Below are 21,060 nucleotides of genomic sequence, written 5' to 3'. Positions count from 1 at the left end.
TGCACCTCCGCTCAGTGCCTCTTGCTGACATCTGTAAGGCTGCTACTTGGAGCTCTCTCTACACCTTTGCAGCCCATTATTGTTTAGACAAGGCTGGCAGACAAGATTCCATCTTCTGCCAGTCTGTCCTATGCAACTTATTTGCCAAATAATGTACCAACATCCTGCCTCCGACCCCTCAGGGTTCAGGAGGCAAATTTCCACCCCAGTTGTGCCTCTTGCACGTCTTTGGGTACATTCGGTGTATTGCTCGGGCATCCTCAGCTCGGTACTCACCCATATGTGAGGACTACCATCCTGCTTGTCCTGTGAGAAAGCAGAGTTGCTTACCTGTAACAGGTGTTCTCACAGGACAGCAGGATGTTAGTCCTTACGAAACCCACCCGCCACCCCGCGGTGTTGGGTTCGTTTACGTTTTCTTATTTTATTTTTGCACATACTTTTTACTATAAGACGAGACTGAAAGGGGACCAATGCTGGATGCAGGGTCAGTGCATTGCTGGGCTTGCCCAGTAGGTGCCAGTCAAAGTTCTGTTACCTGTTACAGGTAAGCAACTCTGCTTTCCTGCCATCCCACTAGTCATGGGCTGCACTTTGCATAAAGAGGAACAGTTTCTAAACCGTTTGTTCCCAAACCTTTCCTATGGAATCCAGAGCCAGTCAGGTTTCCAGGGTATCCAGAATGAACATGCATGATGCATGAGAGAAACGTGGATATCCAGAAAACCCAACAGGCTGTGGGGTCAGAAGAACAGGTCTAGATACCACTGTCCTAAATCTCCCCTGCTTAGGGTTACTGCAAAGTCTACATATTTCATTGATTTCCATTTAATTTATTTAACTTTGTTACCTCTGTTTAATTTTCCCTTGATTTGGGTACCATTTACATTGTATTGCATATTTAGGATATTATTCGAAGCTGCATTCAGCTGACTGACTTGATTGTATCATTTCTGCAATTATCTCAAGTTAATTGGATGGTTTATGGTTTGGTGTGTTGTATCAAGATATGTTATGTGTTTTTACGATTGTGAATGTTTTTATGTGAACCGCTCTGAGCTATGGCAGAGGCCTGTATAGAAATATTAATGAAAATAGACATATAAAAGTCAATTATTATTTTTCTTATTTTCAAAAGGTTGCATTCTATGAATTTGATGGTCTCAGCTTAGTCCCTGAATGGACATTTATTCACACCACAAAGTTTGGTAACAGTTATCCAGAAGTGGACCACAGGAGATAATGTTGTTATATTAAAACTATGTGGGAATATCTGTAAAGTGTTTTTGTCACCTTCAGGAGTAATTACTGTAAGAGACATGCAAGAGTAAAGCTAGACTTGCACCCCTGATCTTGCCTATAAAACTGAGTCACAGTGGAGATCAAATTATATTACGTTAATGTAAGAATCGTCCTTATAGAATGTAATGTAAAATGCTAAAAATCTTTTGAATACTAATATTGGACACATTCATGACCATCTCTAATGCCTGATATGAGCATTTGTTCCCAAGCAGCTCTTAATTCTTTTTTTTTTTTTCTTTTTTTTTTTTTTTTTAATAGGGGTAAAAATTACATCAACTGTTCAAGTTCTGAAACTCCTCAAGCAAGCTGGTGACAGAGTGTTGGTATATTATGAAAGGCCAGTTGGTCAAAATCAGCATGGCGGCATGGTGACAGATAGTTTTGGACCTCTGGAAGATTCTGCTTTCGCAACACCGTCATGTCAACAGAATTATGAGGAGGATGTACCGTGTGTCCCGTTGGATGCAGATAGCAAAGAACTAGATTCAGAATTTGAAGAACTGGCGTTTGATATCAAAGCAGTTAATGAATTTAAAGAGGAAATAACCCCAACAGCTAATCAGAGTCCTAAACGCTCCATGGTGACTCTGGCCTCGAAACCGCTTGGATCTATATCACCAATTCTAAACCGTAAATTAAACTTACCAAGTTATCAACCATCCTTAAAAACACAGCAGAAAGAAGGAGCAAAAACATCAACACTGAAGAGCTCTGAGGTTTCAGACATGGTGCAGCAATCCAACAAGCCATCCCAAGGGTCCACTGGTAAACCACCTGTGCCACCTAGACCACAGATCAAACTAACTTTGACTTCTTGTGAAACTCAGACCTTGTTAGAAACTGAGGATGCACTGATTGAAAAACCAGAGAGACCACCTCCTCTTACCAGTAACGGAGATAAACCTGTGGAAAAGCTAGTGAAGACTGTTGAGCTAGCAGATGATCTGTCTACATCAAAGCAAAGTGCTCCCAAACAAGAAATTGTAAAAGACAAGGTCTCGGAAAGTTCTAGCACTAAAGATAGCATAGATGACCATTCAGTATGGGAATCATCTGAAGCACTTTATCGGAACAGACAAGGGCGATGGACAAAAGCTAGCTGCATATTTGAAGTGGAAGGTTACCATAGATATTTGAATGTTGCGCTTTGGTGCAGAGATATTGTCAAAACAGGGAGCCTCATTTGCTTAGGACATGCCAGTATCAAATTGGAAGAAATTGCTCTAGAGTGTTTAGCAACATCATCCATGGAATACTTTACAACTTTCAGGCTAAATGCACCTGAGCCCAAAGCTACGGTCAGTAGAACTGCATTGAGAAGTTTAAGTACTCATAAAGGATTCAATGAAAAATTCTGTTATGGTGACATCACGTTGAACTTCAGATACTTAATTGAAGGTGAGTCAGAAAACTCTAGTGTCTTGATGGAAAAAGAAAGGGAATCTAATCTGCCAGAAGACGTTCCTGCATTTCCAAAAGAGGAAACTAATGTAGGGCAAATTGTTTTTTCAGAAAGCAGGCATAATTTCCAAGACACTCAATTCCAGAACCCAACTTGGTGTGACCACTGCAAAAAAAAGGTTTGGACTAAAGCAGCTTCACAGTGCATGCTTTGTGCTTATGTTTGTCATAAGAAATGTCAAGAGAAATGTCTCTCTGAAAACCCATTTTGTGTAGTAGCTGAACGGAGGGTTGATATTGAATCAAAGTCTTCTGTGAACAAACCCACAGGATTAACCAGGCATATCTTAAATACTAGTTCTCGCTTTTTGAATTTGCGTCAGGTGCCTAAAGCTCGCCAGGCCGAGTTGGGAGCTGAGCTTGTGGAGCCTTCACCAAAGCACACCCCGAACACCTCAGATAATGAGAGCAGTGACACGGAGATGTCCGGCTCCAGCAGTCCTTCTAAACGGGCAGCAAGCAGTGGGACAAAGTTGGTAAGAAAGGAAGGTGGCCTAGATGATAGTGTCTTCATTGCTGTCAAGGAAATTGGTCGAGATTTATATCGAGGTTTACCTACTGATGAAAGATTTCAAAAGCTAGAATTCATGTTGGATAAACTTCAGAATGAGATAGACCAAGAACTGGAACATAACAACTCTCTGGTCCGGGAAGAGAGGGAGACAACGGATGCACGGAAAAAGTCTCTTCTTTCTGCTGCATTATCAAAGTCGGGAGAAAGACTGCAAGCCCTAACGCTGCTTATGATCCATTATAGAGCGGGCATTGAGGATCTGGAGTCTATGGAAAATGTATCTTTAGACCAGCAGTCCAGAAAGACGGTTAAATCTGCTGAGGAGAGCAGTACAGCATCAGAAGTCGATACTAATGATGATGTCAGCCAGGTGGAAATGGAGGCATTCAGCTGCATAGCAGACAACCAAATTCTCCAATCCACATAGAAGCAGAAAACTGGCAATAGGCTTGTATGGCCTTCCAAGGGACAACTTAGGAGTCAAAAAACAATCTTCTTTTGCACTTACTGAAAAATACGTCCTCACTTAGCAGATCATTGGGAAAAGAACGCAAGGTTAATATAGGGCGAGAGGAAGGTTGATGTGAGGGTTCTGCATTATTTGGCTTTCTTTCCATGATTTCTTTTTCCTTGTATTTCTGATTGGGTTAAGATTTCCTGGTACTGTCTGTGTGGAATCCTCCTCTCCACGGTTTTCCTGTTCTCTGGGAGATTGGCTCTTGATTAGAATACTCTTGGGATTCTTGATCTGTTTCATGCCCATTATATGGGAAATAATGCTTCAATTATGCTGCATGCCTAAACTGATGAAGACGCAACAATCACTGAGGGGCCAGGGCTGGGGACTTTTGTTTCATTAATTCATGCCTTATTTAATACCTTTTTTATTTTTTGCCAAATGTGTATCATGAAAACGAACTTTGCCTTTTTTTTTGTCCGTGGTTTAGTAAAGTTGTTTCTCTTTAGACTCATTTCCCTTGCTTTCTCCACATTTTGTAACATGTGGTCAATCTGATGCTGACTGGTTTCTGGTTACTTGGATATGGCGTGTCTTTCAGAGGGGAAGCTGGTGGTCCGTTTTGACTAGGTTAACCTGCAGGACTCTGGGTTTAAACACTACCAGTTAGATTAAGCGGAAGAACTAAAAGCTGGAGCTATTTTATTTTTTTGTGCCCACAGCAGCAGTCGGTGTTAGCAGGAACAGTCCACATTAGCTTTCGGGGAGAAATTCAGTGTGACAGAAGAGAGGAAATGTCTTTCTCTTCTCTTTGCAAGCTAGGACCAGTGAAAAGCGCATGCAGGCAATGCTCATTGGGGGTGGGTGGGTGTGTCTAAAACTTTGTATTTAATGACATAGATAACTTGCTGTATGGCAAACAGGCTTAGCAGAAAAGGATTAGACTACAGTGGAACTGCTGCTTTTTAGGCAGGTCAGCTTGAAATGCACCAAATAGTCTTCCAGAAGGTTATGTTGGGGCTTTCATTGCCTTGCAGAGGAAGGGGTCTTATAGATTTACAAAATACTCTGTTGATCACTTTGGAAACTCCTATAGCTATATAGGTAAGATGTTTTAATATCTAGTGCCTCCCATCCGCTAAATGTGACATTTCAGATTTCTTGGTTAGCTTATGAAGTTGTTAAAGGACAGATTTGGTAGGTGAATATTAGGCAAGTAAGCCTGATTGAATTGGTCTGACTAAGGCTGGGAAGGTAAGTTTCAAATCAGAGCAACTTAGCCACGGTCCCACCTTGAATATGAGATTCCAGTTGCTGTTGGGACTGTTTAATTCTCAAATTTATCAATTGCCTTTCCAAAAACCACTCAAGGTGGAAGTCCAAAACGAAAATGACCAATAAACAGTAAGACAGAATAACAAGCAAACATTAAAATTGCATTATGCACACAAAAGAACATAAAATAATACAATAAAACCAATCAGTTCAGTTGGGGAAAACCCACCCTGAAAGTTAAGCTAAACTCCTGCTGTAGAGTAAAACTAAACATCCATAAAACTGCTTAAATCTCAAAAGCCACTTTAAAAGGCAAGTCTTGCTTAATCCTCTCAAAAGCATCTGAATTCAAGAAGACATAGGATAAATGCAGGAGGTCTCTGAGGGAGTGATGGGAACTGTAAAGCTAAATTAGTTGGGCAGACTAGAGAGACCATAGGGTCTTTTCTGCTGTCACATCTCTGTGGTTAGCAAATAAAGTAAAAGCCTGATTATCCGGCTTTCAACCGAGTGGAAAGCTCAACTAACGGCAGCACAGCCATTTTTTGTTTTTGGTTTTTTTTTTTAGTGCTGCCAAGAAGGTAAAAATAGAATTGCACTCCTGCATCCCCCACCTCCCCTCCTGTCCCTTGTCCCCTCCAGCATCACTTCCCTTTTATTCCCAGCAGTGCTGCAGCACTCTGATCACCGGCCTGTAATATGCAACATCTTGTTTATTTCTTTTATTGTTTGGTGTTTTTAACTGGTTGGTATTACATGGATTTATTGCATACCGCAGGAAAGAAATGTTTAAATGAATAAATGCATGCCGGATAATGGAACTTTTACTGATATCCGAGGTTTGCACATTGAAGGCTCTTACCCTGGTCTTTGCAAACTGCATAGCAGAGAGAGGGTACACACAAAAGCTTTCTTGTTGGAACATACCATAACAAGTAACTTCTTTAATAGGAAGGGTCCTTCCTCCCTCAGAGCTGTAAATGCAAGAATCATAGTTTTAAACTGGGCTCGAGTGCATTAGTATCCAGTGAAATTCTCTGACACTTTCCCTTTACTATCAAACACCACTCTAGTGGCCACAATTTATGCTAATTGAAGTTTACATGGTATCTTATCATGTAAGCTCACATATAATGCATTACAATAGTACAAGTGCAAAATGACTAAAGGATGCATTACTACTTTCAAATCTGACTCTTCCAAATATGAATGTAATTGGCACACCAAAGCTTAACAAAAACACTTTTTATGTACCTCTAGAATATGTGCGTCCAGCATAACTCCAAAGTTGCGCACTTAAGACTTCAGTGTAAGAATGTGACATCAAGCACAGGTAACATAGTCAAATGTTCATTCAGGTTAGTCACCCACAAAACCTCTTTTCTTATTAGGATTTCAATCCAGATTCCAATTCACTATAAGAGAGAGAGAATTCAGCCATGCAAGTGCTCGGACAAAAAAATGACTGAAGATGCTCATGAGGCAATGCCTGTGTGGAAATTCCCGCATATGCTCAGTAGAGCTCAAAGCTCTATCATCTTGAAAAGACGAGTCCATTTGGTGCTGCCAGTTGACATCACCCATATGTAATGGCTAAGTCAGCCTGCTTATCGATGGAAAATGCCAAATGCCTGGAGTAATTAAATTCCTTCCCTCTTTCCTGCGGTGGGACCGGTTTGACTGCTTTGGACCACAAGAGGAAGGAGAGATCCAGACACAATATGCCTTGATGATGAGTCGTGCCAAGAGCTTCTCTGAAGGCAATTTGGAAGGATTCCCAATAAATATAGTCTGTAATCATTTTGTAAAATTTGAAAGGGACAGTTGTCTGAGCTTACACTGGGCCAATAATTTACAAAAAACCAGGGAGACCTTATGGACTAGAACCAGGGATACAGACTATGAGCTCTGGATTCAGTCTGAACCATATCCTCCCATCCCCACCAGTTTTGGCTGGCAGGAATCTGGGGCTTTGAGACTTCTTGCTATCTAGGAGAAAGGCAAGGAAACTGCTGATGGCAGGGATGAGAGGGTGGAAGAAAATGCCTCTTCTGAGAAGTGTCTCCTCGGCTACCAACTCTGAAATCTCCTTATGGAAGAAGAGGGTGGATCAGATCTAGTTATGTATTCCCTTGGACTGACCGTTTTTTGGTCATTTTAATGTACATGTAGATGAGCCTTCTGTTACTATTACTCATGAATTTATTTTGGCTGTGCCAGATCATAGATTATTTCAGATATTACTCACACAGCTGTCCACATTTTTTATCTTTTGAATGCATGACAATAACTCTACAAAGTGGTGAAAGACATGAACAGGAGTCCAGTATCTTGGTCTGATCACAACCATATAAAATTTTCTCTAGGATAAGATTGATCAGTAATATCTGTAAATTTGTTGGATGATTTTCCCACTGAGTTTTCTGAAACGCTGCCTTTCTGTAGGATCCAATACCTTAAATTTTGCATGGTTTAACTTATTGGGCTATAACCAAGTCCACTCCTAGGTATTCTGATGATTTACGATCATGCAAATTGGAGCGATACCAGTGCAAAACATGATCACACTAGTGATGGGGCTAGTCACTCACATTATCCCAATGTGATTTGTCTATCTAGACACAGTAGGAGGGTTTTTGACATTTTTTGATTCTTCCCAATATTACAACCCCATAGTTTTGAGGCATAAAGTCTTAAGGAGCATGCCCAGTGCTTCAGTGGGAAGGAGACAGAGGAAGAGTGAGGAGCTGAAGAGATTCCCCCTGGACATCACAGAAGGCAATTCAAGCATTTGGCAAAGAGGTATTGAGGATGAGATGTTTTCTAGAAGACTTTTTGGATTTTGACTGTCCAGTGCCTGAGGGACGGGCATACCCTTGATACACTAAAGAACTGGAATCAAAGATCTTCACCAGTGAGAGTGGGATAACGATTGTAGTTCTAGTTCTGGTATGAACTGGGCTAAAATAAGAAGAATATCCTAAAGGAGGCTTCCAACAATTCAAAATTTTCAACTGTAAGTCAGCTATCAAAAACACAAGTCTCTTAAGTTAGCAGATGAAAAGCCTACATCTTTCTCGTCACCCAATCTGTTAACTGGACAAAGGAGTCAAAAGATCATTCTTTCAGTGTTTTTCCTCAGGCGTGGAGTAAAAGGCATAGGAAATCCACCCAATTTTTTGGTTTCTTTTTACACAGAGAGGACTGGGAGATTGCATGTCTGGAAGGGCACGTCAAGGCTCATAGTGGGAAACCAATGGCATGTCGCCCATGGAGAAGATTTTCAAGGTTGCAACATGGAGTTCACTCTACATATTTACACCACATTGTTTAGCCATTAATTTCCAATGTGACAGTAGATTTGGTCAGTCTATCATGCAAGGTTTCTTTGAGGGCATAAAACTCAACTCATCCCCTGTAGGGCCCATTTTTATTGGTTCGGGTTGCCTTCCAAAAAAATTCCATAAAATACAATTTGTTTCCCCTTTTTTGTTCAAGGGCAACTAACTCATAGGTAGGAATTCCCAATTATGGGGGCAGCTACCTGCTTGTTCTCAGAGAAAGCAAAGTTACATAACCGTAACAGGTGTTTGTCGAGGACAGCAGAGTACAAGTCCACACACACCCACCCGACTCCCTGAGTACAGGACTGAGGGGCAATGATGCAAGTGGTCCCACCCATGCTGTGTGTAGAAGCTTCAGAGAGGAGCTCCATCCCTGGTCTCTGTCGCTGGCCATCACTCCCTCCTGTGGACCCCTGTGACGGGTAAGCACATTTGCTCCCTCAGTTTTCCGTTTATACACGCTGGTCTCTGCTGCTGTTTGCCTCGGCAGCTGTGTTCCCTAGCCCAGGGGACAGACTGGCTGAGCTGTTTGCTGTAAGAGGGTGCAGTTAATTTAGTTTGCCGGGTTTCACGTATGACCCAGCTCACTTGGAGAGCCATTTTACCAGTGATGTCTTACATGATGGACAGGGATGTGTAAGCCTAAGTTAACTTTTACAACTCCATGGTCTTGTGCTGGATTGAGATATTTATATCAAGACACCACTAGTGAGGAAAATGACTCTGTCTTGACCAAATTGCTTGACAGCGTTGCAAAGCTAGATTGCTGCTGTTCCACCACCCGTCTCACTTTGAGTCGGTGGCTGTTTCCGTTTAGCCTCCCAGCTTTTTAATCTCTCCTCAGTCCCGTTCTCCATCAGTTTACTGGGAGGTAGATTCTCTGTTGCAGATTTTTGCTGAACGGATGCAAAAGGAGAAACTGTTAAGTCCTCTATGGCCAGAGAGCTTTGCCTTGAAGGTGACGGATCCAGTTTTAAATGGACTGTATTTAATACTGCATTTGCTAGCAACAATATATTTGGTTTAGCAAACGCCATTTCTAATTTCAAAGTGTTAATAACTATTAAAATAGTTAATAGGAAGCAAGAACGTTCCAGCCTCTGTGCTGGTACAGGTTACTGCATATCATGTGATGAAAAGGAGACCATTCGTTTGTAGGAATTATTTAACTTAGCTTTTTTTAAAATGTCTCTACTTAGTAAAAAAAAATCACACATGAAGATAAATTTCTCTCCAAGCACCTTTATCACAGAGATAATTAAGTTTCCTTAGCAGCTTATTAAGTGTCTGTGGTTATTCTGGAGCTGTTCCATTCAAACAGTACATTTTTTTAGGTTGTATGAGGATGGCTCTTCTCTCCCTCCAGCTGTAAGTCCTAAGCATATACAGGAATGGCTTTCCCATTAACTAAACTAATATTGTCTGACTTATGTTCCTGACTGTGTCCAAGCACAAGGCTGGTTTAGGTTTGAGAAGGCAGAATTTATCTGTTTTGACTTTTCGAACAGAATACAAGCTTTATACTGTGTTTAAAAAAAAAAAAAAGCCCAGCCACGCACTCACCTGATATCCAAGAAGAGTAATTCACCCAAAGTATTCAGGTTGTGTTGCAGAGTTACTTTCCCAGCTGCACCGCTAACCAGGAATCTCCCTTCAGGGCTACATAGGCTGAGGCCTACCTAGTCTTGGAGTAACTTTCATTAAGGACACTTTTCCACTACATCCTAATACAGTTACTTAATGCTTAAGTCTCCAGATGTGTTTGTGTCCTGGGAGCCTTTCTTGGCTGTCTTATAATGTTGATGCCGTTACAGGACACAGAGTTAGACCCAGGACACTTGGGTTCAGAGCCTGCCTCTGCCATTGGGCCCAGTCGCTGTATCTCCTACTTCCCTGGGTATCTACTTAAGGTGAAAACTCTCAGGGGAAGGTTTTAAGTTGCTCTGTAAATACCACAATAATAATGGAATACATTGTAAAAAGCTGCAGTAATACAGAAGTCACTTTTGGAACGAAGCCTGGCACCGTCTGCTTTAGCCATGAACCTATGTTGCGATTCCATGGTATTTTGAGGAAGGGGAGCCTCTTTGCTATTCAAACGCATTCATAAAATGCAGCTTGGGGGTCAGATAGAAATGTGTGTTTATATGCAAACGTGTCTGAGGATAGAAATGACCTCCACAGGAGCACACGCACTGGAAATTAAAAAGGAATACAAGTATAGCAGCAGTTGCTTTTATAGGCAGGGACACTTTAGGACTTCTCGTTACTTGGATATTGGAGATTATAGAAGTAGAATCTGCCGTGTAAAGAAAGCCGACATCATAGCGTGGCTCTGTTTCACCTCATCCCCACTTCATATGGAGCAAAACCACAAGCGGCTTTAGTCTCTTACAGATTGTGAGGAAATAAATTATCCCAGAAGCCGCTGTGGGCTTTTTATAAGCTTGAGGGCAATCGCCAACCGGCTGCTGACTCGCCCAGCCTGCATGCGGGTCAAGGTGAGCCGGGCGCTGAGGTGAGAGGTGGACTTGGGTCATGCGGGCAGCGCCACGCGGGGAAGAGAAGCAGCGCAAACCTTTCCCCGGGCAGTTTTCAAAGGCAAAGCTAAGGGGCTACGTTCCCTTTGAGAACTGGTGCAATCCCCCCCCCCCTCTACACTGGGCCTTGGTTGGTTCGCAGCTCCCCGGTGTTTTCCTGTTTCTTCTTCCCACTCCCGGCGAGTGCAGCCCCCGCTCTCCGGATCCTGGCACAAGGGCGAGCCCGCCGGTGTCTCTGCCGAGGGAGGAGGCCGTGCTCCCTGCCTCCGCAGCTCGTTATAAGGGGGGGAAGTAAGGATGTAAAGGGGGCAGTCTTTGCTTAGCTCGCAGGGAGGGAGGAAAGCCGGCTGCTGCTGCTGCCGCCACCGGGGAGGGCAGGGGGGGAAGAGAAGAGCCTGTGCTTGCTTGTAAGGAGCGGGCGAAAGTCCCAGAGCGGAATCACGCACGGGGTTTTTTTCCTGTGGAAGTTTTCCCTTTCAGAAGCTGTAAGAGCTTGGGGCAAAGAATGTGCCAGCCCCCACCGCCTGGCAGCCTTTTTCACCTGCTGGGCCTGTAACTTAAATCTAAGAAGCAGAAAATCGGGGCAAGTAAAAAAAACAAACAAACCACCCAACTGGTCCTTTAACTAAGGCGCTACGTTCTCAGCCAGCTTGGACAGGCAGGAGCACGCGAGAGCTTGCAGGAGTGCTTTCTGTCAACGAGAATGGCAATTGCATTTGTAGCTGAATTTGCAGGGGAGGGGACCCAGCGCATCCAGCCCCCAAGACCTAGAGCTGGCAAATGTAGGTTTTGCCAAACCCATCCCCGTTAGCAAATCTAGTTAACGTATAACTGAGGACTTGCTAAATCCCATCTGCTGTATTGAAGGCGAGTTATTTTATCCCTTGCTGGAGAAAGTTAGCAAAAAGATGGCAAACCCGCCACCCAGTTTCCTTCTCTCCTGAAAGAGTCACCGTGCGATCTGCGGACTGAAAGCTGCATACAGCCCACTCCATGCTGCCAGCCGTGTGTCACTTTTGTAAGAAACAAATGAAATGTGCTGCGATATTTTTATATATCTGTCTCTATGTACACACACTGTTGGGAAAGGGAGTGGAGCAAAGCTAGGGTGGCTTTTTGTGAAAACTGGAAATGTGTGGTGATCAGTGGGGTTTTTAGGGGAACGTGTAATCTGTTGCAATCCGAATGTAAACCTTGCGACCATGTGTTATTGTAAATAGCTGAAATAAAAAATAAAGACTATCACCGAGCATGGAGCTACCTGGTATCAATTCGAGGCACGTGTGACGCTGGGCAGGAAGGCACGCTCCAGCCTCATCTAGGGCAGTGTTCTCCACAGATCCCGGGGCTCCAGACCGTGCTGTGGGTGGTGATGGGCAGCCTCATCCCAGCCCGTATCATGGCACTGCTACCTGGGGGGCAAGGCACTGGCCTCCAGAACCCCCAGCAGCTTTTCCCTCCCCCATCTCTAAGGCAAAGATTCATGCCTTTAAGGGCTGAGATGCTAAACTGCTGGATTGTGTTGCTAATGAGATGCAAAGCAGCTAAATTACCTCTTAGCACAGAGAGAAGTAAAGGGCATGGAAACATCCAAAAGCTTAAGTGCACCTCTGAAGGTAACATGGGCCACTAATACGCATGCTAGCGGCTGCTGTCAGTGCAGTTTACTACATTGGTTAAAGTGGATTTGCATATATATTTTGGTTAACATGAAAACCAACTCTGTTTTCTGTCTATGCTTTGCATTCTGGTTGAAACTTGACAATTCAGTCTCCTCATTTCTGTGCAGATAAGTTGCACTTTCTGGCTGCAGATTTAAACCATGCAGTGTAAAATAGTCTGGTTACTTCTTATGGATGCCTCAGAAAGGGTCTGAAAGCACAGGACCTGGTCAGTGAAGAAAAGGCTGGTGTTATACTGAGGTTTGTGTCCCTTGTGCTCTACTGCTCATGTCTGTGGCAGAAGCACTGATTACTCCCTGCGAACATATTCTGTGCATGTACCAGAGTCCCCTGTTATCTTGATTCTGCATATCCAAGGAAGATGAGTTTTCATGGTAGGGAAAAAGCAGGGCACTGGTTTGCTTGTAAGTATTCAGTCTGCCCCCTGGGCAGCTGCTGCTACCTGTCAGTGACTATACTGGGAATGAACGTTAGCATAGCCAAGATAAAACCTTAAGCACTCGCCCTGCCAAGGCCTGGTCTGCATCTTCTGGAACAGTGCCCTGTCTGCACTAAAAGCCACTGAATCCTAAGTGTTTCCTTCCGACGTGCAGCTCAGAATCTGCTTTAACACACTAACTGCACAGCAAGCTCCAGTTGTGTTCTCCAGAGGCTAGGATAGACCTTATGAGATGATGCCAGTTAACTGTACAGGGATATTAAAAATAAAATACATTTCAAGCTGCAAACAAGACAGAACGTGAGCTGACACATGCAAGTGACTTCATATCACAGTGCAACCTTCCTCTCCCTCCGAGCGGGGACTGAGGAGATGAAGAAACCTTCCTTGTTAAAGCAGCAAACCTTTGAGCCTCCTCTGCCACTGGCCTGGTAATGCCTGTCGTTTAATGCTGTTGTTGAACGGCTGGGACAGGGGTGTGAACATGGATTTAGCACTGCTGGTGTCTCTAGTTCAGTTGCAGCTCTGTCTGACCTCTTCTTTAATTTTTGATGACCCCTCTGGTCACGCAGTTGCTCTCTTGGCCGTGCAAGTCGTTACAGAGGCTGATGGTAGGTGTTTTGTACCACGTATGTGCCTGTACTAATTATCTGCTTGGTTTAGCTCAAGCCACGCAGCCTGTATTCCGCAGGGCTTTGCTGGGTGCTCGTGCAGGGTCCTCTGAAGAAACTGGTATTCATGTACCCAGTTAAAGGCTGCTTGCCACGGAGCCATGGGCACCAATTCAAGGGATTGGTGTGAGCAGAAGATGACTTGTCACCCATGCAGGGATAGGCCCCTCACTATATCACCCGTATTGCAACTTACAGAAAACTCATCTCCGGATCGTTTGCTTGAATTTCTTTAATTAAAGCCCTGGTGATGGCCCTGGGCTGGAGGCCCAGCTAAACGACTGGGTTTTTGCGATAACTGCACTGAATATGCAGATGAGAGATTTGCATTAGGTGTGGTCATTTGCAATGAAATAAGAAATATGGTTGGCATTTACTATTTCATTCCATTTAGGGAACTAAAAAAAAACAACCACTAGAAAAAAAAATGGTAAATTTCATGTTTTTCCTATTGCTTTTGTTTGGGTTCTTTTCTTTTTTTTTATTGGGGGGTGGGGGCAGGGAGCAAAAAAAAAAAAAAAAAACAACAAAAAAACAAACAAACCCAGAACCCGCCCAACTCTTCCCATTTCTTAAAATACGGAGCCCCCCCCCCCGAACTCAGCCGAAATCCCTGGTGTAGCAGGAGGCCGGGAGCGACCTCCCTCTCCCGGGGCTGTGGCTTGCCCTTTGCCCCACCATAGAACCCGGGAGCCCCTGTCACATGGGTAGGGGCAAAGGGCGGCTGGTCTGGGAGCAGGAGGTCGCTCCCAGGCCCCCTGCTAGAATACCAGGGGTTTTTGGTGAGTCCTGGGGAGGGTTTGCACGTGCAGGCGGGCTCCATATTTTAATAAACGGGAATGGTTGGGGGTGGGTTCTGGGATGGCGTCTTTTTTTTATTAAATGATACCAGCAATACTTAAATAAAACGTGATCCGGGATGGACCCGAAATAGCCATCCCCACCCTGCAAATGAAACTTATTTTGCATGCATTGGAGACATTAGACCAGCAGTGTGTGCCTCCAGCATGCACAGGGAATCCGAAAATGTTTCTTGTATGGGGCATTTTTTAAATAGACTAAGGGGCTGATGTAATAAGGCTGGCTGAGCTTAGCACAGGTTTTACACGCAGACCTAACCCTGGTATTTCACAGGGTTTTTCTTTGCATAGACAAAAATTCCTTCTAAAACGTGGGTTAAAACCTGCACTTGGATTACTAAGGACAGCAGCTAAAGCCCAAATGGTTCAACCAGTCTGCACAGCCATTTGGAAGAGTTACCCTCGTGGTGGGAGAGCAGTGAGCTGGGAAGCAGGGAAACGGGCCTTCGACTCCCCCCGCCACTCCTGGTGACCCTAGGCAAGTCACTGTACCCTCTGCTTCCTGTGAGCCCGCCGCAGACAGAACTCCCCTCTACCTGAACAGAATCTGCTCTGAAGCACCAAAAAGCGAATGGAAATCGGATAAATCAAATCAGAAAAACAAAAAAAAACTTGCCCCTCTGTGCAGGTTAGCCCCATGCGTTCTGTTAAAGGGAGTAACTGCTGCTCCGCGCAGGTGAACAAGTCTGCAATGCAGGGAGATGCATTAACGCTGGGTCCAAGCTGGCATCAAAGACCAAGTTAAAGGCTGCGTTGTGCATTTAAATCCAGCAAAATGTTTATCTCGAGAGCTATAACTGGGAAGCCTCTCCGCTTTCACGGTCATCGCACATGAATTTCATCCACATCACCCGTCTGCATTCTTTCAGTGAGAGCAGTTCCTTGGTGGTCCTGTGCTTTCCTTCTCTGACTGGGTGATTGCTTCTTTGTGTGCACTTGTATCAATGAATTATAGTCTTTATGAGTTTCTCTACCCCCTGACACAAGTCTGATCCAGGTACAGTATTCCACTTTCAAAATAAGTCAGTGGCATGGGAGAAAAAAAGAGAAGACCATACAACAGTTTGAGAAATCTCATCCACCCCATGCAAGAGACTGGTCCTACAACATGGGACCAAGGAATGCAGCTTGCACGATGCAGTCTGTAAATCACACATGAGTATTCAGGTGGAATGAACGAGTACAATTCCTCAGGGTGCATAATGACCCACTGCATCCACCTGTGCCCAAAAGCAGAGCAGGCTCCGGGGCTCCTGTGCACCTCGGTTGTAATCCAGTAACGCTCCCAAGAAGCCCACCAGCAGGAAAGGCACAATCGCTCGCTCAGGTCTAACATTGCGCTCCTAAAGTGCCGAACAGCAGCAGCTGCCTGCTTTTTACTTTTCTTCACTTTGGACACGTTCCTGAAGGGAGCCCGTAAACAGGTATTCATCAGGTAGCATAAGAAGCATGGGGGATCTGGCTGCTGCTGGGGATCCTGCCAGGTACTTGTGACTTGGCTTGGCCACTGATGGACCCTCGGTCTGACCCTGTATGACAGTTTTTATGTATGCCATTTTTTTAGCATGGCTTTGTTTTGTTTCACTCCTGGTGTATTTGCATGGTATTAGCTTACTGCATCCCTCGGTACTGTAGGTTTCTTGCATGCGAGTAAACAAAAATCTCTAAGAACAGGCTCTGGGTTTAGCACGCATGTAATTACATCAGCCCCTGACTGATACACAAGCAGGTGCAGTGCTGCCGTGAAATGCAAACCCCAGTGTTTGTATTTGCACAGCTTGGTTTGCAGATGAGTATTTTCCTTCATTCACTTGTACCACCACAGGCCCACCTCTCCTTAAAGACCAGAAATGTATCAGCCAGGGCTTTCTGAAACTGCCCTGGAGACAGTCAGGTTTTTAGCATATCTACAGTGTATCTGTAGGAGATAAATCTGCATGCACTGGAGACCCAGCAGATGCAAATTCATCCTGCATATTCACTGGGGATATCCAGAAGGGACCCCAAGTGGCTGTGGAGTCTTTCAGAGCAGGTTTGGAAAGCTGTGGGCTAGGCCTTACTGAACAAAATACTCTTATACTGTAATGCCATTTCCCAAATCTTGGCCTGTCCAGTCCCTTTACTAATCAGGAGTAATCACTCCTATCCACTCCCTTTGCTTCCAGGCTGATTTTTTTCTGTATGGGTGAATAGAGCCACTATTTTAGAAGCTCAGTAAGGGACCGTGTCATGGCTCAAAATGTTGACGCTCGAGTATGCCAGAGTGTTTAACCTGAGCCACTTCCTGACTTAGGCCCATATAATCTATAAACCTGAGCAACATAGCAAATCCAGACTCAGATGTTGCAGTTTGATATAATTAATGGATCCCGTGGTTATCCAGTTAGCGTGGAACATCAGCTCGGGGAGCTGTACGGCACTCTCCCTAGCTCACACCAGTTACAATGAAACAGGGACCATATCTGTGGGTTTTGTGTTTTTTTTTTCTTCTTCATTCACTTCCAGTATTTTTAATGCATGATTATCATCCAAACATCACTAGAGATGAATCACAGCGCTTCTGGGCCACGTACACATTACAAGCAGCAGCCACTGCTGCAGTGAGAGGAACATCTGCACGTACATAAACAGCACAGCAAGACAAACTTACAAACTTAACAACAGTGCAGCAAAAAATCACAACATCCTTTTCATTTGTTAAACATTACCGTAAGAAAGGTTTGTGTCAGTGTGGCCAGGAGCACTGCCTTTCAGTGCACGCAGCGGAAACGCACCCTTTCTGACAGTCACACAATATTCCCCGTCTGGTACTGCTCCCACGTTAAAGAAATCAGTTGTTTGCTTTTATTTTTTTACATTCTGCAACCCTCTTCTAAAATCTAGTGAGAAATGATGAGGGAAGATAAATGGGGTTTTTTTGGGAGGGGGGCAGGGTATAAAAATTCACATTTCTTTCAAAGCCAAATATCCATGGATAAATTGTTGTAAAGAATTGTAATCATCGTTAAATGCTGTGAGTTAGTGTAATGCAAAAAAAGCCATTGGAGGTCCAGACCATTACATTCTGACATAGGATCATGATGCAGTGACCATCTGGGAGGGATGGGGGAGTAGCCCCTGGGAAAATGAGTCTCAGAATATAACATTGCAGTGAGTCGCTGTTCAGAGGGTATGAGTTCCCAATATGTGGCACTGGGAGGTCAATGAGCCATGTGATGGGGAGGGGAAGGACGAGTCCCACGTGCCTCCTGGTCTGGGCATGGGAAGTCTAAGGAGATGAATTTGCTTGTAATGGCTGTAGTGTAAGGTTAGCTTACAGAATGTGTGTGCTTGCTCTGGTGTTAGCAAATAACAATCACAATTCATCTTTGTCTGCACTTTTAAGTTAGTGTTGCTAGATAGCAGATCATGAAAACATCAGATGCTCATGCATTTGGATTCTTTATCATTGGAAAATGAAAACAAAAAGTTGGGAGAAGTAAGAGAGAGAGAAAAAACACCTGACCCTGAAGGGATATTCTGAATAGAACTGAGTTACATGAGATGATGAGAGAGAGTGTGCACTCCCTTCCAATATGCTACTCTTTTGTTGTCCTATAGCCTGGAAGTAGAAGGCATTAAATCGGTGTTTGTTACATGCATCCTACCTCACAACTGCCAAATCTAAAATACATAGTTCAGAATTCCTTAGAAAATAAAGGAGAAATAAACATGGAATAGCTTGGTTGGATTAGTGTCTACCTCCCTTGTACTTCTGTAGCAATCCTACATCCTCCAAGCTCTGTTGTAACTAACTGCTAACAACCTAAGTTCGTATCAACCTTGTTCCATGTATCCGCCTCCTGGGGCGACAGTTCAGTTCTCTGTAAACCGGTGCGATATGTATTCTATACAGGAACATCGGTATATGTGTGTATATATATATATATATATATATATATATATAAATAACTGCTGTGAAAAGCGCACACACATATCAAGGGGCCAATGCAATAAGCTGCATGCAAAACCATGCGTCCAAACTGGGGGTCTGTTTTTTGTGCGCGCAGACAGCCACGTCTCCTGGACTCCTGTTTTAATATGTAAATGAGCTGCCTCCCTAAAAAGGATGCACTAGATATCAGTAGTGCATCCCTAGCACCTTCTCGGCATTGGGCACCCAGGAGACGGGATTGTGCACAGGTTAGAAAAACGGATGCTCGTAAATTGAGCATCCGTTTCCTTTACCTAACCGCCCTCAAGACTTGTTTTTTTTTCCTGATGCCTTGTTGCCTTCTGTGGTTCCTCTACTTAGTATTGTGATGATATTAAGTAGGAGGAACTACACAAAAGCAGTATTTTTTTGCTTTTTTGTGGAGACTTGGAGCGCATGAACACTTAGGTTTTGCATGTTAAAAAGTGCGTATCGGGCACAGAGTGATTTTTTTTGCATGGGGGTAATAGCTAATAATACCCTCATCTACATGGCAGTTACATGTGGTCAGCACTATTAGCTACGCACTGATGCCATTATTGCATGGGGAGTTATTCTAGCAGCTCCAAACACGTGTGGCAAGCTGTGAGCTAGGCTAAGCGCACTGTATTGCATCAGCCCCCAAGTGTTAATTATTCTAATTAACATGATGACAGGATCAATTCAGCAGTTCCTGTTGTGGATCAGTCAGAGGTCCAACCTCAGTCCAATCTAAAATCGGTGGCATGACTTGAAGATTACAGACAAGACATGCTCCCTGCGGAACTTGACAGAGCTTGAACAGTTTTATAAAGAATGGTCTAATGTGGACAAGTCTAGGTGCGTGAAGTTGGTGGAGACCTATCCCGACAGCCTCGCTATTGCAATTACTGCCAAAGTACTAACTTGGGGGGTGGAGACTTATCCAATAGTTGGATTTCAGTTTTGTTTTTTGAATACATCTGTTCTGTGTCCCTTAACACTGGAGCTGGTCTATTTGCACTGAAATATTTATATAGGTAGCACTCGTTTGTTAAAGTGTTTGAAAATATTTGGTTTATCACTAAGCATCTTTCTGTTTCCATAATGTCACTTTGAGTGATTAGTGTGAGGTGTTGGCTTTTTGCTTTTCTTTCTCCTCATCATCCACTAAAACGTTTTTGGCCCTGAAAGAGGTGGCGTATGAATTGTTGAGAGTGGGGAAAACATCCTAATTTAAATGCATGCATGGCTGACGCACTGACACAACAAACTGTGAAAAATGTTCACGGAGGTGTAGGCAGATAAAGCCAATTGCCCATCTGATCTGATCTGAACAGTTCCTCTGGTCTACACTGCAAGGGATACAGCCCGGCCGGCAGCCCTAGAAGCTTGACGGCAGGATATTCTTGCTTATGCCAACTCCAGCTTTGCTTCTCTACTATCCTTGGTACATGCGCGTACACGTTTCCATAATTTATCATATGCAATACATTTTGAAAACACCTAAAAATTCCCCTGATGTATCCAAAGGCTAAAGAACACCAAAAGATAAAGCTTCGGAGCTTGTTCTCTGGAAGTTTTGAGTTCTGGGTGCTTTACTTTTCAAGGTCTCTTGTGTGTTGGAAAGTTTTCTTAAGAAGCTACAAGTTAGGATGCAGCCACTTCAGGCAATTTTTTTTTATGGGGGGGGGGGGGCGGTATTTAAATCTAAAAGCAAACCTCACAATACTGTATATGCAGCGGTGATGTTGCTCTGTAGCATCTGTTTAAAAGTGGATGATTTCCGACTGAGTCAAGGGGAGCCATAGCTGCTTGCACAGAACGGTATCCCAGTTTTAGCACTGAAAAAGAAACCATCTTTCTTGTGCTGACTTTGCCCAGGAAATTAATTCTGTACATGTCGAAACATGACAGCAGAAAAAGACCATATGGCCCATCTGTCTAATTTATCTAACCCTTACAGTTCCTCAGAGATCCCCTGCATTTATGTCCTGCTTTCTGGAACTCAGATACTGCTTTTGCCTCCACTGGGAGGCCCTTCCATGCATCCACCAACTTCTCTGTAAAGAAAGATTTCCTAAGACTATCTCCTTACCCCCTCCTTCCATGACCCCTCATTCTGGAGCCTCCATTCCATTGAAAAAGGCTCCCCTCCTGTGCATGGAAACCTTTGAGATATGTGAATGTCTCTATCATATCTCCCCTATCTCCCCTTTCCTCTAGGGTGTACATGTTTAGATCTTTAAGTCTCTCCCCCTATGCTTTAGAACGAAGACCACTGACCATTTTAGTAGCCTCCCTCTGGAGCGACTCCATCCTGTTTATATCCTTTGAAGGTTTGGTCTCCAGAACTGTACTCAGTATCCACGTGAGGTCTCACCAGGGACCTATACAGGGGCAATATCACCTCCCTTTTTCTGCTGACAATTCCTCTCCCTATGCAGCCAAGCAGCTTTCTGGCTTTTACCATCGCTTTATCCACCTATTTGGCCACCTTAAGATCATCAGGTACAATCGCCCCCAGATCCCGCTCTTCTCTTGGGCATAGAAGAATCTGACCATCTCCTTGTGTTTTTGC

General features: G+C 43.9%; 1 protein-coding gene across 1 annotated transcript in view; it reads left to right on the top strand.

Moving 5' to 3' along the window:
* PDZD8 (PDZ domain containing 8) overlaps nt 1-12,113 on the top strand; it is a 186,680-nt gene extending 174,567 nt beyond the window's left edge. Inside the window, 1 exon segment of the mRNA XM_029610489.1 lies at nt 1,564-12,113. Within this exon segment, the coding sequence (XP_029466349.1) occupies nt 1,564-3,707 (2,144 nt within the window). The 3' untranslated portion in view covers nt 3,708-12,113.
* Nucleotides 12,114-21,060: the final 8,947 nt, after the last annotated feature.

The sequence above is a fragment of the Rhinatrema bivittatum genome, chromosome 7 (assembly GCF_901001135.1).
Source record: "Rhinatrema bivittatum chromosome 7, aRhiBiv1.1, whole genome shotgun sequence".
In the NCBI taxonomy this organism is placed as follows: domain Eukaryota; kingdom Metazoa; phylum Chordata; class Amphibia; order Gymnophiona; family Rhinatrematidae; genus Rhinatrema; species Rhinatrema bivittatum.
The sequence above is the reverse complement of the archived record's forward strand: the minus strand, read 5'-3'. Positions and strand labels throughout refer to the sequence as shown.